Below are 22,170 nucleotides of genomic sequence, written 5' to 3'. Positions count from 1 at the left end.
GCCTCGAAGCATGGTATACCGCGGGACCCACTTTAAATACCATACCCTCTAGCTATTAAATAGCTACATATCATAGTTTATCGGCGAACCAATCATTGATCAACTCGACCCCACCGCTATTTACCCCTCACATGTAAATGAACAACTACAACTGCAACGATATTTTCGGGCACGCAAAAAACGTTTTTATTTCTTTAATACAAACCTTCCTACTACGTGGACAGCCGCCGGAACAACCGTCTCTGTCTCAGCTTGAGTAGAATAAAGTTATCAACAATATATTTCGATAACGTTCCGAAATATAAGCAATCAAAGAACAAACTACTGGGCTGAACGATTTCGTTACTTAGATATTTACAAAAATAGAGATCAGCCGTTTTAACTTATCTACAAAAATGAGATGCTGTCGAAAGAATCGTCGTTCATCAATACAAAAGAAATCTCACGAAATTCGCCCCCACTGATTCCTTTGTACTTTTAACACGAAACGCTTTCAATTTGATGTTTAAGCACGATTATTGTAACGCGTCATGCATAACAACGTAGATGAAGCACGCGACATTTTTTGAGCCCACAGACCACAACCGTAAGTTTGCGGTTTTTTTTTTTTCATTTGCCTGACACTACCACACCTATATCGCGACGTATCTTTTCAATATTACCACCCTCTTTTAAAACAAATAACCGAGCGTGAGCGCCGTACTGGGAAATATTGGTTTTCACGTTACGTCATCGTCCGCCATATTGATGTGACGAAAACAACTGCTCTTTTAAAATTCGCTTCCTTTAGGTTCGCGCCTCTGTAGATTGGTTGCAAACCACCAATGGGAGGTTAGTACCGTTGTTTTTTATATGGCATGTTTTTTTGAGCGAAACGGACAGTTTCTCCTCTTTGTGAATGTTAGCTAATCTTCTTCGCCTCCCACAGCACACTTGAACGGTAACCACTAAATTCCGCTTGCTATAAGTGTACTGTTTGCGACGAGAAAAAATAAATTCCACTTTTTAAAAACTTTTTGTGTTTCTCTCAACATTTAATTTCCCGGGAGAGAGAAGAAATAAATCCGGAAATAATAGTCCATACTGTAAAATACCGCCGCAAACCGCCAATCACAGTGCTTTCATTTGCCCTGAGAAGTGCTTGCCCTATAAATAAAGCCGGTTAGTGTAAAAAATATAAGACAACTGCTGGTAGGCATGCGAAATTTTTTCCTCCGGTTTCCGTCCTGGCTGACAAAAAAGCGCGCGCTTGATCTCCGTAATGTCAATACGATGAAGCCTGCTAGTACTGAGGGAATCTGGAATGCTCAAGGATTCCTTTCAAAAGATTCCGGAATAACAAATTTCTCTGATACATCGATCTCTAGATTGGACTCGTTGTCAGATATCGACGCTGAATGTGTTAGGTCTGAATTCGATCCATCGTTGCATGTCTCTTCTCAACTGTAAAACGTGTAGAGAGAGTGCCTCGACCCCGACTTAGGAGTGGTAACCCGGCTGGAGTAAATTCTGTCGTCGACGCACCCGTATCAAGGGGCGAAACTTAAGGCGAACGAGTCCACTAAAGTGGTAATGGCCGGGTAAAGTTTGGAGAGAATGGCGGGTGAAGTGTAACCGCGTAGTAGGAGGGCGAATGGGAGATCGGGGAAATAACTAAACCGATGACAACATATCTGTGGTTACTATTCCTGCCGGATGATTTCTTTGCTTCTCGACTGGATAGCAAGCGCAGACTCATATTTCTTTGGGTGGAGAAAAAAGTCGTCATTTCATTTTCCCCAATTTCCAAAAAAAACGGGTCCGCTAGTGTTTGAAACTGTGGGTCCCCATTCAAGCAAATGATCCCAATGGTAACTTCCCGGTCACCTCCTCACAGACTTCCACACTCGAGCCTCAACGAGCCGCCGTAAGAAGGTGATCGTGTCCTTCGGCAACGAACGGTCGTATGCCTTCAATAATCGATTCATCCTCGTCATCGGTCAACCCTCGGAGAGCTTGCGCGTACAACAAATTTCCGACATCAACTCCACCATCAGCCTCCCCACCCCCCTCCTCACCGAACACATGGAGGCTTTCTCGGACTTCCAAGACAGATCGATCATTCTTTCTATTTTCCCATCGTTTGTCGATGCCGAGGCCCTCGCCACGCAAAACGCTGCTCGTATCACTGATAGGTAAGTATGAGAAGCTTGGTCTGAATCTTTATGGATGCCCTGAGTCCTGGCGCAACGACTGTTCTCCACGTAATTCCTTCCCCGAAGCACCGACTTCCGACGTCTCCCTTGACGAGTACTGCCAGGATTGTCGACCTCGAAGTCGACGCCTTCTGAAGACCCCTCGCCACTAGATGCACGTGTTCGGAGAGTCCGACGAATCGCGTGTTCGCCCTCGTGGGTGAGTCGCCATCCTCCCATTTAAAGGAGCTCGTTCTTTGAGAGATGACTACGCGGTTTGGATACGTTTGTCAACCGATGATTCCATTTGATGACATTCCCGTTGAGAGATGGAAAAGCGATTGGATCGAACGAGCCATCGAACCCCGAACCGAGAATTAGGCCTGATCTCTTGGCCTTCTTCTCTTCGTTTGTGACATTGCCACTATGAGAACAAAAGAACGATCAACATAACTAAAGCCCACGGAAGCTACGGGCCGATGATAACCGTTAAAGCACCCCCAGATATTCCATCTGTAACCACCATCTGTACTCCTGAGTGGGTCGGGCATCCAGGACATGCAAATCGATTCCTACCTCAGCTCGAACATGGTGGCCGAGACCTTGGAGCCGGGCTTTAACCACTATCGGCTCGAATATTAAGCGCGACAACTTTTTACATTGGTGGTTTCGTTTGAGCCCTTCGTTACCCGAAATCACGTTTCGTTGAGCTCCACACTGTCTTCGTGTTCCGGTTATTTCCTCACTTCATCGAGCGACTTGTTACGAAGATAACACCCGAGGTGGCGTTTGATTCCAAAACCCTTCCACACTGGCTGAAATCAAACTAGTAACCGGTAACAACACCGTTCTTCGCCGCCGGTCCGCTGTCACGTTGGCATTAACCTGGCCGACGACGTCCCCAATCTTGGCGTTACCTGGGAGGTCAAATGAAGTAGTCCCTGACTTAACAGAAAGCAGGTTCTCACACTTTCGGTCTACGCTCTTTATAAAAGACGGTAATGTTGATTTTATTTGTCCACGTGGAGGATTCCTGAATCAACGGCATCCACCTCCAAGGAGAAAGAGGACTGCGTCTCGTAATCAAAAAGAAAGCGTTGGTAACTCAGCCAGCCAGTCCCGCGATCAATAATAAACAACTTTGCTCCAGTTGTCCACCGGTGATGGCTGTATTTGCACTTTCCTTTTTTTTTTTTTTCCCCGAGTCCAATCGACTTGCCAGGACTTGATAAAATTGCTTCCCGACGGGCGCGTGTTTCCTCCCACTTGACAACATTTTGCGGATTCAGAATGTCGAACGATCGGTTTGTTTGTCGTTCAAAATCTTCTGACCTCCGATGATAACGGATGCAAAAATTTGTTAATGCGCGAGAAGACCTGCAATCAAATAGACACAAAAAGTGGTTTCAATAGAAGGCTTACAAACTGAATGAAGTTCTCCACTACTTTATTCTCATTCGCGTGCATGCCGACGCAGGGCGCCGATTATATCATTTGAGTTAACCGAGGGGGGGGGGGCGTGCTCCCCATGCAAGGCATTCTATTGGGAGAAGAGGGCCAGGAGAGGGAGACGTGATACTTTGAAACTTTAACCTTTGAACTTTTAACTTTGACCTTTAAAAAAACACGTTGAACTTTGAAACACTATAGTACCACTCGAACAACTTTAAACGTTTTGAACTTTGAAACAATATTACAGTAGTACCTCGAAAATAGGTGCTTACTGATTGGGACTTAAAAAAATTAACGGTAGACACTATAAATCCCAGTTCTCTTTTCCTTTCCTTTCCCCCAAAACTTCCGTTCGAAGATTGCACGAGCTCACAATTTCCCTCTACGGTTGAGTGAGTTTAGAACGAGTATACGCAAGGTCTCCTAGGATAACTTTTCCCGAGTATCCGGTATCACTTCCAGAAATGATTTACACTCACAGAAATGACGTTCTTACCTGGTCCTTTAGCTTGCACTGAAAGCAAATGTTCCGTTTCATATTCTCATAGTCCCAGTTTCTTGGACTGTTACTATCCTCGCCGGTTATCTCATCGATGCTTAAAAGAAATTTTTAATCATTTGGCCCGAATATAATAGAATAAGACCACTTGACCGTTTTTTTTGTGCCCGAGTCTCTATCCGTGGCAGTGATCTCCGTAGAAGCGACTTCCCAATCGATGCGTCTTATCGGAGGACCTCTACGAGAGTATAGTTTTGGGATCAAAGATCGGCCGGTTTATCGTTCACGCAGAGGAGGTCGGTGATAAGTGATTTAACACCGACAACAACGCTCGTTGTTCGTGGTGTCGTCTCTAGCTTCGACTACAGCAAGTACTTCTTGTCCTTTTCGTAGTGCAGAACCTAGTTTTGTTCACCTTGCCTATGATTCCAGTTCTGCGACCCAATTCGGAAACAACTGACTGATGGTCCTTGTCGTGTATGTAAAGCCTATTCTCGGTCCGTGGAATGAATTCCGGAACCACCGGGACTCTGACACCTTCCGCTCCGGGTTTGTGTGTCCTCGGGAATGCTCGCTTCGTACGACGGCAGGTTGACACCTCGGCTTTCTGGCTGATCTTGAAATCTTAACATTCCAAAGGCTCGTTGAGGGAGGGACCACACGTATCGGTTTGCCGACAAACCATGACGACGAATAACGATTTCCTGTGGGCCGACTTCAATCGTTCTTAGGCGCTGTGTAGAATAACTGCCGTGTTCCTGCGTCGTATCCTGAACTCCTGGATACCACTGGTAAACAGCGTAAGTGATTTCACCATTGGTGCCGCTATCTTTGGTCGTCGGCGCTGACCTTGCAAAGATGAAAGTTCCGGTGGCTGTTTCCTCCTCAGACAATGGTGGCCTGGTAACGAGCTGTTCAGAACTCCCGGGCGTTTGTCGATTTACTATCGTCCCCCCCCCCCCCCCCGAAAATAACGTTTCACCGTCAGGGTGGTCTGGGATTGGTACGGATTTCCCATCAGAAAACATTGATTTTCAAAGCATAGGGAACCAGAGTCTGACTCGAAAATCACGGGCATTCCCTAAAACAGTACGACGGCCTGATCGGAAATAAACGATCAATGTGGGAACAAACTTTCAGTGTCCCTAACATTGCTGAAGGAGTAAATCAAGTTTGGCATTTCATCTGCGTCTAAAGCAGCGATTCGCTTCACGACATACCCCACTTTGACGTCTTCATCGACGCTCACCGTGTAAGGTCCAGAGAATGATGGAACGTTGTCGTTAACGTCGACAACATTCACAAACACGTGACTTGAACTGGACAAGGGTGGGCTACCCTGATCAGTTGCCTTGACAACAAGGTCATAAAATTCACGCTCTTCGCGGTCAATTTGACCGTTGATTGATAAAACACCCGTCTGCGAGTTGATGGCGAATTTGTTCTTGACATTCCCAAGAACAATCTCGTACGATATTTCCTTGTTGCTGCCAGAATCCCTGTCCGTTGCAGTTACCATGCTCACGGTCCTTGCGCTGAAACCACTAGAGAGTAGTGCATCATCTTCGGCTAGTTGGGCAGAAATATTGGCAGGATGAAACAACGGTTTGTTGTCATTCACATCCAGCAAATTCACGTTTAGTGTCAGGTAGGCATTGCGTGACGAAAGGTCTCGAGTGAGGCGATAATCTGAAGCCGGAAGTGACGCATTCTCTCAAAGTCAAGAACTGCTTTATTTGCAATTGCCACGATACCGCTTTGTCGGTTGATAATGAACGCGTTGTCATCGTTTCCACTGATGATACTGTAAACAATACCACTTGAACTCCCCGACCTCGTGGCTATCACTCGCGTGACCTCTTGACCATTCGGGCTGTTCTCGGAAATGGAGACATTCGCAGGGGTGCTGTTTACAAATATTGGGGGATTATCCGTGATCGGACCAACGGTTATCTCCGCGATTCCTCGCCCAGTGAGATTACCACCATCATCTGCTAATACGTTAAGAACATAAGTTCCATTCGGTATCAATGTAACGCCTTTTTTGACTCGTAGCTCTCCAGAGCTTGTCAATTGAAAATATAAAGAACTGTCGACGAGTTGGTAGGTCATTTGCGTGATTGACACGGAATCTGGGTCCGACGCGCTCACCGTTAAAACAAGCATTCCTTGAACAACCGAAGGTTGGATCTGGCTGCTATAGGGTAGCTTTTGAAACACGGGCGCGTGGTTATTCTCGTCAATGAGAGAAATCTTAACTTCCGCTGAGTCTCGCCTGGAGACAACACCACGATCAGTAGCGTAACAGTTGAACGTGTACTCATGAGTCACCGAGAAGTCGAATTGTTGCTGGGTGTAGATCGCTCCAGTCTTGGAATCGATACGAAAGACGCTAAAGGTTTTGTTGCTCAAGGAATAAACCACTTCCCCGTTTAATCCCTGGTCGCTATCAACAGCTGTTACGTTGAAAATAGCCGTGTTGATTGGTGTAAGTTCCCGGATGTTGATGTCATAAGAAGCTCGAAGGAACGTTGGCCTGTTGTCATTGACGTCACCAACAAATATTGTCACGTGAGCGCTGGAGTTATAAAACGGAGGTGTGATGTCGCTGGCCGTGACAAGTAAATCGTAGCGAGGTATATTTTCTCTGTCGAGCTCGGCTGTAGTCAAAAGTTCTCCGGTTAACTCATTGATAGCAAAATTCTTATCTTCGTTGCCACTTGTTATAGCGTACCTCAGTCGGCCATTTTGCCCGATATCTGGGTCTTGCGCAGTCATCACATGAAACATGAATGGCGCTCGGTTCTCCATCACGGTTAAATTCAACCAGGACGGATTAAAAACTGGGGCGTGGTCATTCCTATCCAGGACAGTGATTTTCACCGTACAGGTGGCAACACGGAACGGAAATGCTTTATCACTGGCGTAAACAGTGAGAAAGTACGCATCCATCTCCTCGCGGTCCAACGTTGAATTTGTGGAAATTAACCCAGTAGCCGCATCAATGACAAATTTCGGCATAACCTCCCCCCTTGGGATGTTGTAGCTCAAGGCACCGTTTGAGCCGCTGTCAAGATCATGTGCGCTAATCATCATCACAGGGATACCAACTGGCTCATTTTCGTAGACATCACCGCGAAAAAGTCTTCGGTTAAACTGTGGCGCGTTGTCGTTAACGTCTACAAGATCTATAGTCAGCGACTGGTAAGATGTCAGACGAGGAGAACCTGAATCTGTGGCTGATATGTTTAACAAATACTTGGTTTTAGTTTCGTAATCCAATGCACCGTGAAGCTTCAGCAGACCAGAGTCTGGGTCGAGAAAAAATTTATTACTGTCTTCCTGTACGATTGAGTACCTGATCAGCGCATTATCGCCGGAGTCCTGGTCGATGGCAGTAATAGTGATGATAGGGTAACCGATAGGTTCGTCCTCCAATACAAACGTTCGGCCAGGCGACACAAAATCTGGCTTATTATCGTTCGTATCCAGTACAATTATAAACACTGTCAGGGTACTCGATAATCGCTCGGATTCCGAAAAGGCTTGATCCGTGGCTCGGACATTTAAAGTGTACTCATCTACCGACTCACGATCGATTGCTCCGATTGTCTGCAACACACCTGTCGTCGGATTAACTTTAAACTTCGGAGGCTGAGGCTGAGAATCGATTGAATACCGAATCCAACTGTTTTGTCCAGAGTCGTAATCGTGGGCTGTAATTGTTGTCACGTTGAAGTTGATAGGAACACCTTCACGCAAGGGTACCGTGACAGGGTTCTTGTTAAATATCGGTGTGTTATCGTTGGAATCCAACACGTATACCGTGACAAACAAGTAGCTGCTTTGCTTGTTTTGTCCCTGGTCACTCGCCACGACCCTCAACTGGTATTTTCTCTTTCGTTCGTAATCCAACTGCTTCACAAGGTTAATTACACCGGAAGTGTCATTGATGGCAAAGTAACCACCGCCGTTACCTTGATCAATGGTGTAACGAACTTGTCCATTGTTCCCAGCGTCAATGTCACTGGCTGTCACGATAGTCACTACAGTTCCAATTGGGAGTTTTTCCGGAACATCCACAAAGAAGCTGTTGTTGACAAAGCGAGGGGGGTTGTCATTCACATCCAACACATCAACAGTAACAATGACGATGTTGTCTTTCGGGGGCGACCCGTGATCTTCCGCCACAACGAACAAAACGTATCGGTCTCTTTGTTCACGATCCAATGTCGTAGCCGTTGTTATTTCGCCTGTTTGACTGTCCACAGTGAACATGGCAGTCTTACCAATCATATGACCGCCTGTTAAGTTGTAGCTGATCTTACCATTCTCACCAGAATCTGGGTCGTCTGCGACAACCTAAAAAAGGAAACAAGCAGAAATAATTAGTGCGTTCCAGAATGAATATCCATAGAACATGGTATGGAACAGATGCCCTGTTACATATACTAGCAATAATCAAGGATCAGTGAGGTGCATACGATTCCTTTTTTGTTATCGACGAGGCATTTGAAAGTCGTTTTGCGGAGAATCGTTTTGTACCCTTTTCTAGTATTTATTCAGAAATGAAGGTATCTTGACTGTTATCTTGTTGCTAATAATTTTACTAATAAAAAACAATTATAAAATGCATGTGTTATAACGCAACATCAGTTTTGTGGGATATCAGTACCCTCCTTGCTGGATAGCCAAACGGAGTGACGGTCACCCATCCAAGTATTAGGCTGTTCTAGGCTCCCTGGTAGTCGCGAAAACGAAAACAACTGCGTATGAAAAACGTGTGGGAGCTTGGGTCGAGGCGAGGCCCCAGCCCAAGCCCCAACTCATTTTCAAACGCGATTGTTTTCGTTTTCCCGACTACCTGGGAGGCTGGAACAGGCTATCCAATTATTAACCCCGTCCAACAGGACTTGACTTCCCCTGCGCAAGCCGCAAGACCGAGGTTATTTGTGCCAGAACAAGATGGCGTCCAAACGCTGCAATCATATGGCATCACGATCGATACGCCGAGGGACATCCCCAGGAACTGACACCCCCTCGAACGCAATAAAAGAGATAACTAAAAAGCGATTATTCAAACGGATTTTAGCCTATGCTTCACTAGTCCTAATTCATCACGGCTTTTTATTGTTGAAAAAAGGAAAAGAAAAGGAAAGGAACTTTATTTAAGTATCTAGTCTTCTAGCGCTGGAGCGGCATGTACTAAAATCAGCAACACCGGAACACCTCGGAACACCGCGGAACACCGGAACACTCCGGAACACCCTGGAACATCCTAGGCCTAGGCTAGGCCTAGGGTTAGCCAAATTGAGGGTTTGTTCAGCAACCCAAAACCCTCAATTTGGCTAACCCTAGGCCAAGCTAGACCTTAAGTTGATTTTTAGGCCAAATTGAGGGTTTTGGGTTGCTTCCGGAGTGTTCCGGTGTTCCGGTGATCTGGTGTTCCTGGTTTTAGTACATGCCCGCTGGAGCAGTCATGTTCATGTCTGCCTCCTCTTCAAAGCGAGACTAAGTGCGGATTTTTTTCTTATGAAATTGGTTTTCATTCATATGTAAAGTAGAACTAATTACCATCAAAAAACCTCACACTTGGACTCGCGTTGAAGAGGAAGCAGACATGAACTCGGAAATGGCCTAATTTGGGGATACTGTAAACTGAAATGAACAAATTAACGCTGGCAAATCAAAGCAAATGCTTTTGAGGAGGGGACACAGTGCTGCGGCGGTAGCAGCAGGATACAATACTCTACCAACTGAGCTACGAAGCCTCTCATTTGGGAGTAGGTCAAAAGAAACCAATTTCGACTCACATGTTCCCGTGAAAGGGCCAATGAATGAAATCAGTGTACTTATTAGAAACTGAACTATGGATATCAGATTTCCTGCATTTTCAATGGCTCGCCAGACACAGGCTATCAGTTCATATACCTGCTGCAATGAAACAAGCTGAAAACATTTTTGCAGCTATGAGAAAAAATGGCCGACAAAAACCGTTTTGGACCGGAATTGACCGAGGCAGAAATCGATGCTTTAGTGGAAGAGTTGTTGATCCTGGAGTTTTTAATAAAACAATTATTCCACTAGTATTAAATTTTCAACCTTGGTTAATGCATTTCTCGTACTCTGATTGGTTCATTCAATCTCGGTTATCAGCTCATATACCTTACTTTGACCTTATATGGTAAATGATTGCGCTAAGCGTTGCTAAACTAATTTTTTTTTTTGGCAGAAAGCGAAATTTCTCTAGGAATAAAGCTGAAATAAAAAACGTTTTTGTGGAAAGTCCGGATCGATTCCGACGCTTGGAAGTACGCAAAACGGCAAGAAATGTTTTTGTGATGAGCCTGTGTCTGTTTGACTACTTAACAATTATTCCATAAGCGCGCGTTGGATATGAGATGGTAAATAGCCAACGAGGCGCGTAGCGCCGAGTTGGCTATAACCAGTCTCATATCCAACAAGCGCGAATGGAATAATTGTTTTATTAAATTCCTTCAACTCCAAAAATTTGGAAGTACGAAATATGAGCGGCAAAACCGAGCTAATCCGAGCGAAATCGAAAAAAACTTGATGAGAACTGATGCGATGTTGTGTAATACCTTGTTGTCAGACAGACGCAGGCTCATCACAAAAACATTTCTTGCCTTTTCGCGTACTTCTAAACGTCGGAATTGATCCAAACTTTCCACAAAAAAAGTTTTTTATCAGAGCACGCGAAATGCATTATCCGAGGTTGAGAATTTAATAAAAGGTATTACACAACATCGCATCTTCATCAAGTTTTTTCGATTTTGCTCGGATTTTCTCCGAGTTTTTCGCTCGTATTTCGTACTTCCAAACTTTTGGAGTTTAAGGAATTCAAAAAATTATTCCATTGGCGCTTGTTGGATATGAGACTGGTTACAGCCAACTCGGCTTTTACCATCTCATATCCAACGCGCGCTCAAGAAATAATTGTTAAATAACCAACTCGGCGCGTTATCTATCACTTCACATCCAGCGCACCCCCGTAGAATAATTGTTAAATATTTGAAGCAGGGGGTTACGGATGAAGAAAGGGAGACGTGATCCTCGAACTTAACTCTACAATTTCAATGATATGACAAGTTGATAATTGTCCAAAGCCAGAGGATCAATTTTCCCTTTTATCTAAAACCCTCATTTCAAATGTATACCTTTATTTCATTAACCCTTTCCCTCCTAAGAGTGACACTTATAGATTTTCCTCTGTCTAACACCAGACGATTTTACTCGTCAATGGGGAGCCCCTCAGGGGTGAAAGGGTTAACAACAGCTAGATTCACTCCAAGACTATGTCCCTGTTAACCCTTTCCCTCCTGATAGTGACACTTATAGATTTTACTCTGTCTAACGCCAGACGATTTTACTCGTCAATGGGGAGCCCCTCAGGGGTGAAAGGGTTAACATGTATGGCTTTTACATGCAGCTGGATATCAATGTTTAGTGATCCGGATATAGCACGCTGAGGAAACTTCAGAAGGAATACACCTAAATGCAAGCAAATATTGCTTCCTTACCCTAATTACAAGAGATCCTATTTGGACATCCTCACGCACTGCTTTGGAATAACTGCGATTCCTAAAGGTTGGACTGTTGTCATTCAAGTCACGTACAGCCACAGTAACAGTAGCTTTATCCTTTCTAGGTACTGCTCCCTGGTCACGAGCTTCTACCATCAAATCATAGGATGACTTGACCTCTCTGTCCAGCACTTTATCAGTTCTTATAACACCTGTGTCGGAATCAACCACAAAAGGAGAACTAGCAGACACAAAACTGTATACAATCTTTGCATTGACTCCCGCATCAGAATCTGTTGCAGACACTTGGCCAACATAAGTTCTGTTGCCCTGATTCTCGCTGACAAGGAAAATGTATTGTTTTTGAATAAACTTAGGATCATTGTCATTAGAATCATCAACATTAACCAACACATTGGCACTTGACCTCTTGGGCGGATTTCCCTGATCTGTTGCAGTCACACCAAGTTGATAAACTTCCTGCTGCTCCCGGTCCAGCATTTGCTTTATGTATATCCATCCACTTGGTCTCAAACCAAATAATGCAGTATCTACACCAGGTTGGAAGGTGTATGAAATTCTAGCATTGCTCCCGCTGTCTGCATCTGTTGCCTCAGCCTTCAGAATATCTGTTCCGCCTGCAACTACCTGCATCATTTCATTGACATGTACAATGTAGGTGGCGTTGGTGAATTTTGGTGCATGGTCGTTTACATTAACAACAGTAAACCTAAAGGTGGCTGTATCATTCAAGGCAGGAGATCCACCATCCTTGGCTAAGACTACGATTGTGTATTGCGGCATATGTCCCTCAAAGTCAATGGGGACTGTCAAAGAAAGAGCACCTGTGTACTGATCAAGATGAAATGTGTCATTTGGATTGGAGAGCAGTGTGTAATGTACTTGCCCAAACAACCCACCATCAGGGTCGCTTGCTGTCACATTGTAAAACACTTGTCCAACTTTTGTGTCTTCTAAAATATCAACAACAACTTCGTTGCTAGCAAATGAAGGGCTGTTGTCATTCAGATCGACGACTGTGACAGTCACGTTAGCAAATCCATATAAAGGTGGATTGCCACCATCCTTCGCCTGAACATTGAGTACCAAAAGTGACACTTTTTCATGGTCAACATTTTTTTGTGACAAGATTGTTCCAGTTGAGTTGATAGCAAAGATACCATGCACATCACCACTTCTGATTGAATAATAAATATCAGCATTTGCTCCCAGATCTTTACTAGAGGCATAAACAGATCCCAGAATCGAATGAACAGGAGAATTTTCAACAATGGTGAAATTATAAAAGGCAGGTTGAAACACAGGGGGGTCGTCATTTATGTCTAATACTGTCACTCGTACAAAAGCAGTATTTTTAGATTTTAATCCACCACCATCCCTAGCATTTACTTCAAACTGGTGAAAACCCTTTGTCTCTCTGTCCAGCTCTTTGAGCAATGTCACCAACCCAGTCAATGGATTTACATGAAAGATGCCATCTATGTTCCCAGAAGAAATACAAAAAGTCAAGCGTGAAAACAATCCACTGTCATCATCTTTGGCTAAAATAGTTGTTACAGCATCTCCAACAGTTAAGTTTTCATAGACACTGACATTATAAATTGATGGATTTATGACTGGGTAATTATCATTCACATCTTGAACAGAAATGTTCAAATTAGATCTTGTTTCATGCCAGCCACCATCAATAGCCACAACTTTTAACAAGTAAGAGGAAAGACGTTCATGGTCTATTGGCCCTGCTGTTGATACAACTCCTGTGTTAGAGTCTACAACAAAAGGAATTTGACTCTGTCCTTTTTCCAAGGAATAATGCACTTTTCCATTCATGCCACTGTCAATATCTGTTGCCGAAACCTGCAAAACAGTTGTTCCATTGGCTACATTTTCTGCAATCAATGCAAAGTACACATCCTTGCTAAACACTGGGTTGTTATCATTTGTATCGCTTAAGTTTACAAACACGGTACAGTTAGCTTTTAAGGGTGGTGTTCCTGAATCAGTCACTGTTACGTTCAGCACAGGTTGCTGGACTTTCTCTCGATCCAAAAACGCTGCTGTGCGTATTTCACCAGTAGATGAATTAATTTGGAACCACGTGTTATAAAGATCAGCTTGTGGAGAGTAGCTTATATTGTAAACCAGCTGCGCATTTGTACCCAGGTCCCTATCAGAAGCATGAGCAATCACAACATGTGTACCGATGGCAGCATTTTCTGACAACACAGCATTAAATATAGATTGATCAAATACAGGGGGGTTATCATTGATGTCTCCAACATTTAGAATGAAACTATCACGTGAAGTTTGCTGGGGCTGGCCCCTGTCTTTGGCCACTACCCTGAGGGCAAACGTTGACTGTGTTTCTCTATCTAAGTGCCTAGCCACAGCAATAACATCAACATTATTGGCAGGATCAGATTGAACACTAAAATGACCATTTCCCCCTTCTAAAGTGACATCAACTTCACCATTTTTTCCAGAGTCCCTGTCCGAAACATAAACTCGCACCACTACAGTTCCAACAAGAGCGTCCTCAAAAACTTGGTACCTTCCACCGCGCTCGAATTGGATACGAATATCGGGATGATTGTCGTTTTGATCAAGTACATGTATTGCGACGGGAGCAAGCGAAAACATGCCCGAGCCAGGGTTCTCTGCTTTCACGTAAATATTGTAGTCTTTTTTGTCTTCATAGTCAAGTACGACGTTGTTGACTATAATGCCAGTTTTACGAAAAATACTAAAAGTGTAATCAGGATCAGAGTGCGAGCCACGCTCGATGATATATTCCACATCCCCGTTGGTGCCAATATCATTATCGGTAGCAAACACTCGCAAAATCGAGGATTGAATTGCAGAATTTTCCAGCGTATTTGCTGAATACGAAGTATTTAAAAACACTGGTCTGTGATCATTTACATCTCCAACTGTAATGTTGACGAGAGTGAAGCTTACTCGAGCAGGATTGCCCCCATCAGTGGCGGAAATATTCATCAAGTACGCGTCACGCGTTTCTCGATCGAGGTCTTTTCCCGGAGCAAGGACAAGTTCGGCACATAAAGCTCCCTTTCTGTCCGTGAATTCTTTAAGCATAAACGTATCTCCAATGTTTCCTGATAAAATTGAATATCCAACCGTCGAGTTCGAGCCGAAATCGCCGTCATCTGCTTTGAGGTTTTGCTGCACACGAAGTCCTTCGTCGAACTTCCAATCGTAAACAGCTTGAGAAAATCTCGGAGTGTTGTCGTTCAAATCAGTCACATTTATAAAAACTGTGTGCGTTTTGACACTAAAAAGATCGAATAGAGTAATATGGTAATTTGCAACGGTTTCACGGTCTAAGATAACTTTCGTTGTGATGATTTTTGTTGATATATCGACGGTTAAGTCAGAACTCGGATGGATTTCCACCACCTGACTGAAGGCGACATATGATATATTGCCGACAAAAGATCCCTTGGGTAAGCCTTCAGAAATATAGAAATGGCTTGTTGCTGATGCATTTGTGCAATGTTGGTGCAAATCAAACACAAATGCTGTCCATAATAACACGACGTACCAAAGGCAGCCCTTTGTTCTAAAGCGGCAAACATTCCTCGAAATAACGCATGGTCGATGATGAACCATAACGCTTTCGTTAAGATTTCAAGCTAAACCACGTCACTTTTATAAAAGAAATCCGCGTTATAAATCCACAAAGATGTCGTACATTCGACGCATATCCTTAAAGACTTTCATACAGGATTGTTCCAACGCCTCGCCTTACGTTTTCTTAAAGCAACCATGTATCGATCCACCAGCAATCAACAAAAGCATCAACCGACAACTACATCACGCCAAGGTTCGCAAGCAAACCATGAAATTTCTCCCGAACGGTGTTGTTCACGAGGTTGACCTCCCTTAGAATCCTCGTACCTCAGCTAAGAAGTTTTCAAAAGGTGGTTACAATGGCCAGAAATCCACTTCAGACGATACACTTCAACCGATTATATTTTAAAGTCAATTCGGACAGCGTTGTAATGAAATACGGATCACGTGATCAATCGTCGCAACCAAATGAGTTTTCAAGATTCTAAAATTTCCTTTTATCCATTGGAGTGCAGTTGGAAGTTGATACTTCAATGCAGAAAAGAGGACAGGCTTGATTTAGTGTAATTATCTTCGCTTCCTACGGTGCACTGCTAATATTCGTCATCATTCGACTGAAATACCGTAATTTTGGTCAAAATGGCCCTCTTATTCCCACGAGAATTGGCCGTTGCACTATGTTGACTCAGACTGTGCTAATGAATTTTACTTCACTATCAGTTTGCAATGTTGTTGCATAGTTTAACAACGCAAATATTCAAATGTCTGCTTCATGTCTTGACGAAAGAAGAATTTTGAAACCACTCGAATATGTGTGCTTACTCAAGTCGGCATATTGATAGTTAAGCTATTACTGTCACAATTCGCGACAAGGAAAATGGCTGTAAACTCTCGAACTCAAGACAAAAGCTGTCAGCAAAATGATTCCTATTGGGTACTATCCTGCTATCTGTTTAAGGACATTTCCATGTTGCTAATTAACTAGATTTTATTGAATACCCTTCCGCGAGAACTTACTTCTCGCCTTTCGGCGGAAATGCAAACATCACCAGGGGGGAAATATTTCTCCATAATGTGTTTAGATTAGACTGGCAAGGAACAAAGGCGTCTTTTAAGAGAAGATCTCGTGTCATGCCCTATGTTACACAAACTCCATCTACGGCAAAACCAGTGTACGGAAACATGCGAGTGGCCGTTTAGAAATCTGAACACTAAAATATCAACTGCTTGCCAGTCAGCTACATAGACCTTTAGCCGATCAGCCGAATTTTTTTCGAAGCCGCCCTAACTAACCACTAAAACACCTGTACTTGTTTCTGAAATGAAAAATTGCGACCAGACCAAAGCTTATTCAACTTTCTCAGTTTTCACACGAGTCTAACGGAAAGAAATGAAATTTAGCACGTTTTTTCATGCATGGCCTCTCTACCAAGGATCATCACGATTTTCAATCAAAAGCAAAACTACTGCACAATTGCTAATTATCATCACTCCTTTCAACTGGAGATAAAAAATAATTACAATACTGGTTCTTACAAGGGTGACTTATCGAACACAGAAAAAGAATTAATTAATACTGACGAGATTTCGGAATAAAAATTTTAAAACAAAGTCTCTGTTTGGTCGATTTCGCTAGAAACCATTACATGAAAGCGACGATTTTAATTTCGACTCGTTAAAAAACTTTTTTTTGTGTAAACCCAATCACATTTCGAGCAGTTTTTATCTTTCATCTCTGTGAAATCAGCGCTTGAATGATTTCGAACAAAACAAGGACAAATATTGAATCGGAAGAAGATTGTATCACATAGAACGCTTTTGTGCATTAATTTACACAATTTAAGTATGCTTGCACAAATGACATAGCGGTAAAATCTTAAATCTCTCGTTTTTTTAACTTGGATAATCAGAAGATTTAGAAGTTAATTTTGTAAGAAATGCCTATTCTTGTCGAGTACTTACACGAGGTCCATATATTGGCCTATCAAATTCAACAAATCGCAAATACCATTACACAATTTTTTTTTAGGAAAACAGTCAGCAGAAGAAGTCTCCCAAAAGGAAAGTCTCTTGGAGAGTTAGCAGATATTTTACTGACAACTAATAAAGTTACGATTACGATAGGTTTATCCTCATTTGGTCGCACCAGGACGTCTCTAATTCCGACAAGTGTCCCATTTCCTTTTACTGTCACGTAAAATTAATTGCGTTTTTTGAATTAAAGAATCATTTTATGGATAAAAAACATCTGATCACGGAAAAATGCTTTTATCGCCCATTAGCAAGGTTGACAAATTAAATTTTCAAAAGAAGTGGGAATTTAATTTTTAAAAAGTAGGAAATATGAAAATGTTAGTTTTACCAATATTTACCAGCCTCTGTTTTGAGAGCGGCTTTGAACTAAGTTAGCTTGCCCACGCCAATCTTTAAGATCATTACTTAACTCATGAAACTGATGAGTTAACTGATGAGTTAACTTCTGAAACTGATTGTAAAAAAAGTTCCTTATAAATGGCAAATATAGGTTGACGCAAGTGCTGGCTGGGCGGGAAGGTCTGACCAGTTCTGTCTTTTGCATGTGTGTTCACTTCACTTGGACAGACTCTTCGGCAAAGCAATAATAAAAATTATTGTGCAAAGTGAACAATTTTTGGGCCGAGAGACATGTTAGTTTCACAGCGTGAGTTGAACAGGGAACAAACAAACTCTAACAGTCCTGGAACCCAGGCCATGCATGCATAGTCCAGAGTGATGCAACGTCTTTCTCCATTCCTTCGGCCAATCATTATCCCCGTTGAAATAGCATAGTATTCATCGCTATTAAAATTCACTTATATCTGACAAAAGAAAAAGAGGCGATTTTCATTTCCCAATTTGGGATTCTTAAAATAAACGTCACACAGTTTAAACCTTTCGCACGCAAAAGTGAGATCTCGATTTCGGTGTTTTGAAGTTTAGGATACCTCCTAGTGCGAAGTTTAATTTCCGGATCTTTTAACAAGTGTTCCTCCAATCTATCGATTTTCAAAACAAAGGCGGTCCCTTTTTGGTTGAATCCAAAAGCCACAGAGTAATTAAGACAGGGTTTCATGAAACTACAAACGAGCTTCTGGAAGCTTTGTCATAAACTGAAAACACACTACATTGTTGTGTCTGAACACGAACTGTAAAGCCAACATGTGGAAAAGAAATTCGAACGGATTTTGTTTGCTTGGGGGAAAGACACGACCTTGAATAACCTCTTTAGTCTCACGATCACAGCCAGCTGCACACGAAAGTAAACCGCGATCGCGATCCATTCTCCATGGGCTGAGTTGTTGAGTCCCTGGCTAATTGGCTCCTTGGCTACAGTTGTGAATAGCTTAAAGGTGTGCCAACCACAAGTAAGGTCAATTAAGCAATGATATTTTCAACAGGAAATCCCAAAATAAGGTGGCGGGAAAAATCTCTGTCACTTTGCTGAGTGAAAACCGACGCTGTGCTCTGATTGGTTAGTTGGACCATGCCGCTTTCTTGTTTGGTGATTAGTTGTTTTACTGTAAGGGTAAACAGTTTGAGTGACGCATGCATAATAAGCCAAAAAAAAAAAAACACAAAAAAAAAACCTTTTAAGTAACCAATTGGGAAACTTTATGATATTAAAAGATCTTTGTGTTTTTGTCAATTCTCACGAACGAGACAGGGGGGTTGCAAACTTGCAGCGAAAATTTGGCTGTACAAAAAAGGCATATTATCTTGTAACTTTTTTAATTTCAGAACTTTCCGCCCCAAGAAAGGATCAGTCCTTAAAGGAACACAGTTGCAGAGCTTCAACAAGGATAGAGAATCATTAAAAATATTAAATATGTAGCACGAGTATTATTTTATCGAGGACTGTATATCAACGCGTCACAGTATTTTTAATGACTTTAAATCATATGCTCTGCGTAAGATGTACTTGATGTATTTTCTGACACTCAATACTGCGTAAAACACTACAAGTAGAGTAAAAGGTTGAATAGAGGTAAGCTAGAAAATAAACTGAGAAAAGAAAAGAGAGAAATAATCTGCAAACAACCTAGCCTGCGTGGCAGGCGCTAAAAAGGGGATGGGAGAGGGGAAAATTGGGCGCGCGCGAAACGCGCGCGCGCGCCCAATTTTCCCCTCTCCCATCCCCTTTCTAGCGCCTGCCACGCAGGCTACAAACAACCGCGACCATGCTCTTGTCACTCGCGCAGTAGTGGCTGATTACTCGTAGCTGGTTGAAACAGGTCATAGTGAGTCGCAAGGTGCGATAATCTGATGTCGGTTTTTCAAAGGGAGGATGGGGCTATCCGACCGATAAAAGGCCACCCAGCGGGAAGCGGGAAAAAAAAAGAACTACTGATCCTTCATTACCAGTTGAGTTATCCCTCGGATAATATCCCAGTTCAGTGAATAGCGCTATCAACAAATGAGCAACTGAACGAAGATACCGGGCTGCTTTTAACAGTAAAAATTCCTCATTGAAGAGCAACTATGAGTGCACTAATCCACCAGCAAGGTCACACAATTTTCAGTCCCTTGGATTACGTGGTCAACACAATTACCCTCAAATTGGATTTATCTTTGCAGGAACTCATGATTCTAAGAGAGCACACGTTGGGTGTGAGACTGAAGATAGGCAGCGAGGCGCGAACGGGATGCTAGAAACGTAATATGCGAGGTTGAATATTAACAATAATTGGTTAACCATGCAGTGACCAGCACAACAACGAAAGCAGCCGGTGCAGCAATAGGTTATTCTTGCCAAAGGAAATTTTAATACGCCGCGGTGTTTATATGGTAGCCTTTGAACAGGCTCTCTTCGCAGATGAAGGGCCGGAAGACAAAGCACTGCACATCAGAAAAATGCACAAGTTCGTTAATTGAAGTTGTCATCTTGTTGAATTAAGAATTCAAAACACAATTTTGGATTATTGGTACTCTAAAGGGAGGCTTTGATTTTATCCTGAGTACGTGTTTCCTGTTCTTAAATTAGTTCAATTCGTTGGCCGTTCATTGTCCATTAGAGATATACGGTCATATGTTACTTTTCATCTGTTCTTGGGTGAGCAAATTTAATCCGTTTTGCTGCGTGTCTTACCAGAGATAAATAAATTAGACTTTTAAAATCAAAAGAAAATTAATAATGCTGTCATTAAAAAACTTATTGACGTTTTTGTGGCTCGAGCAAAAAAAACAGGTTGCGTAACCCCTTCATTCGCAAGATCAAAACGTTCATTCTCCTTACTTGTACCATAAATTTCTTTGTTCTTTGTTTGGTGCAAGAAATAACACAAATTTACATGGAAGATGGTCTAATATCACATTTTTTTCATAAAGAAACACGATCGACTAAAAAAACATACGTGAAGGAATTATGCAGACAGCCCTATATTTGTTTACCAACATAATAGATGGGCTTTTCACTTAATAGTCCTTATTCAAACAGTGAAGTTTAATTGTGTCCATCTCACCGCCAAATTTTAACACTTTAACATTGAATATTATGGACTTAAAGTACGGAAAAAATGTACTATTTCATTTACTTGGGATAAGACTTAATTTAAAATTCTTATCTATCTTTTGTTTAATTAACGCCATCTACTCTCCCGCCATTCGCAGTAAGAGCAAAGAATTTGTATTGTTAAATATCAAACAACTGATAGCGTCGAGTGCAGTACTTAGGGCTCGTCACAATCTTTAAGGGCACTTTCCTTTTGTCAGAATTGCCCAGCCAGACTTGTCAGTTTGCAAAGGAAATGCAATAATTTGAAGGAACACTTGCAGGATAATCCCTTGCATTCTTCTGGAGGAGAATATATCATCCTCAAAGTGTGTTAATTTGAAGACGTCGAAGAGCTGACCGGCAAGACCGGGCATTTGGAAGGACTCAGTTCTGTCAAATGGAAAGCGCTCAAAGAGAACTTCAATAGACCAAATCGGCTATTGTAAGCTCAATGTTGTACCCAATTCAAACCTTTTGGGAACAAAACGTTTTATTCCAGGTATTTCTATATCACTTCAATATGAATGCTGCATTGTAAGGCAAGTACAATACACCGAAAGAATCTTAACCCGGGAGATTTGAATTGGGTACAACATTGAGTTAGCCGATTTGGTCTAAAGCAGTCTCCTCCATTCTGATAAGCTCCATGTATTACAAGAAAGCACTGCCAAAGATATGACAAATGTTTGCTTCAGGATGTTAAAGTCCAACAAGCCTCTTCCTGGTACCCAGGGTCTCATCATTTTTACTACGGATTTTAACCTGGCCTTCCTTAATGCTTCGCGACTTTAGGCGGCAGACAACATTTTCGTACAATCTGTCTGAATTGCCTGAAACCTGCAACAAAATCAAAGCCTCAGGAAAACGTGCCTTAACTCTACGTTTAGTCGCTTTCTGAAGCAGATCCAATAAAATCGCGGTTAGTGGTCGCGGTTGGGATCACGGTCTTGCCAAAAGGTCGCGGTTAGGGGTCGCGGTTAGAGGACGCGGTTAACCGGTCGTGGTTAGAGGGCCGGACGCGGTTACGGGGCACGGTCAGCGGACTTACAATTGTAGTTGGAATTACAGTTAGCGGACGCGGTTAGCACAACGTAGTATCTTCATAAATATTCTTGGTCTTTGGCCATTTCAACTTAATCAAAAACATAAAACAAACAGCGCCTACAAATGTTTTTGATAAAGCAGTGTGTCTGTTTCGTGATCTTAATATACATGGTAGCTATACAGGATACCACATGGTGGGGCGGGGATACCTGCTCGTTAATGAAGTAAATACGGTACATATGTCACGTTCATGTGCTATATCACGTTACGTTATCATTTGAAATCTTTTTAATTACTTCATAACATGTGGATATATATTCTGTAAATTCGCTAGAT

General features: G+C 42.6%; 2 protein-coding genes across 2 annotated transcripts in view; both read right to left on the bottom strand.

The window, feature by feature from the left end:
• The window catches only part of LOC138017495 (WD repeat-containing protein 17-like), a 27,817-nt gene extending 22,173 nt beyond the window's left edge, over window positions 1-5,644 (bottom strand). Inside the window, exons 1-5 of the mRNA XM_068864565.1 lie at window positions 5,346-5,644; window positions 4,123-4,222; window positions 3,507-3,551; window positions 2,546-2,598; window positions 1,940-2,167 (exon numbers count right to left, since the gene is read on the bottom strand). Of these exons, the coding sequence (XP_068720666.1) occupies window positions 1,940-2,167; window positions 2,546-2,598; window positions 3,507-3,551; window positions 4,123-4,222; window positions 5,346-5,644 (725 nt within the window). The remainder of the gene's footprint in view (window positions 1-1,939; window positions 2,168-2,545; window positions 2,599-3,506; window positions 3,552-4,122; window positions 4,223-5,345) is intronic.
• Window positions 5,645-5,769: 125 nt separating this feature from the next.
• LOC138017494 (protein dachsous-like) lies at window positions 5,770-15,320 on the bottom strand. The gene is made up of 2 exons (XM_068864564.1): window positions 11,667-15,320; window positions 5,770-8,487 (listed from the first exon to the last, which is right to left on the bottom strand). The coding sequence occupies exons 1-2, from the start codon at window positions 15,318-15,320 to the stop codon at window positions 5,770-5,772; spliced, it is 6,372 nt and encodes a 2,123-aa protein (XP_068720665.1).
• Window positions 15,321-22,170: the final 6,850 nt, after the last annotated feature.

The sequence above is a fragment of the Montipora capricornis genome, chromosome 9 (genome assembly GCF_036669925.1).
Source record: "Montipora capricornis isolate CH-2021 chromosome 9, ASM3666992v2, whole genome shotgun sequence".
Classification (NCBI taxonomy): domain Eukaryota; kingdom Metazoa; phylum Cnidaria; class Anthozoa; order Scleractinia; family Acroporidae; genus Montipora; species Montipora capricornis.
The sequence above is the reverse complement of the archived record's forward strand: the minus strand, read 5'-3'. Positions and strand labels throughout refer to the sequence as shown.

What these genes read in the sequence shown, in the direction of transcription:
- LOC138017494 (XM_068864564.1), bottom strand. Translation starts at nt 15,320, where the DNA reads ATGGTTCATCATCGACCATGCGTTATTTCGAGGAATGTTTGCCGCTTT. An exon ending in TAGGATCTCTTGTAATTAGG is followed by an intron (nt 8,488 to 11,666) that starts GTAAGGAAGCAA and finishes TTCCTTTTTTAG; the next exon opens with GTTGTCGCAGACGACCCAGA.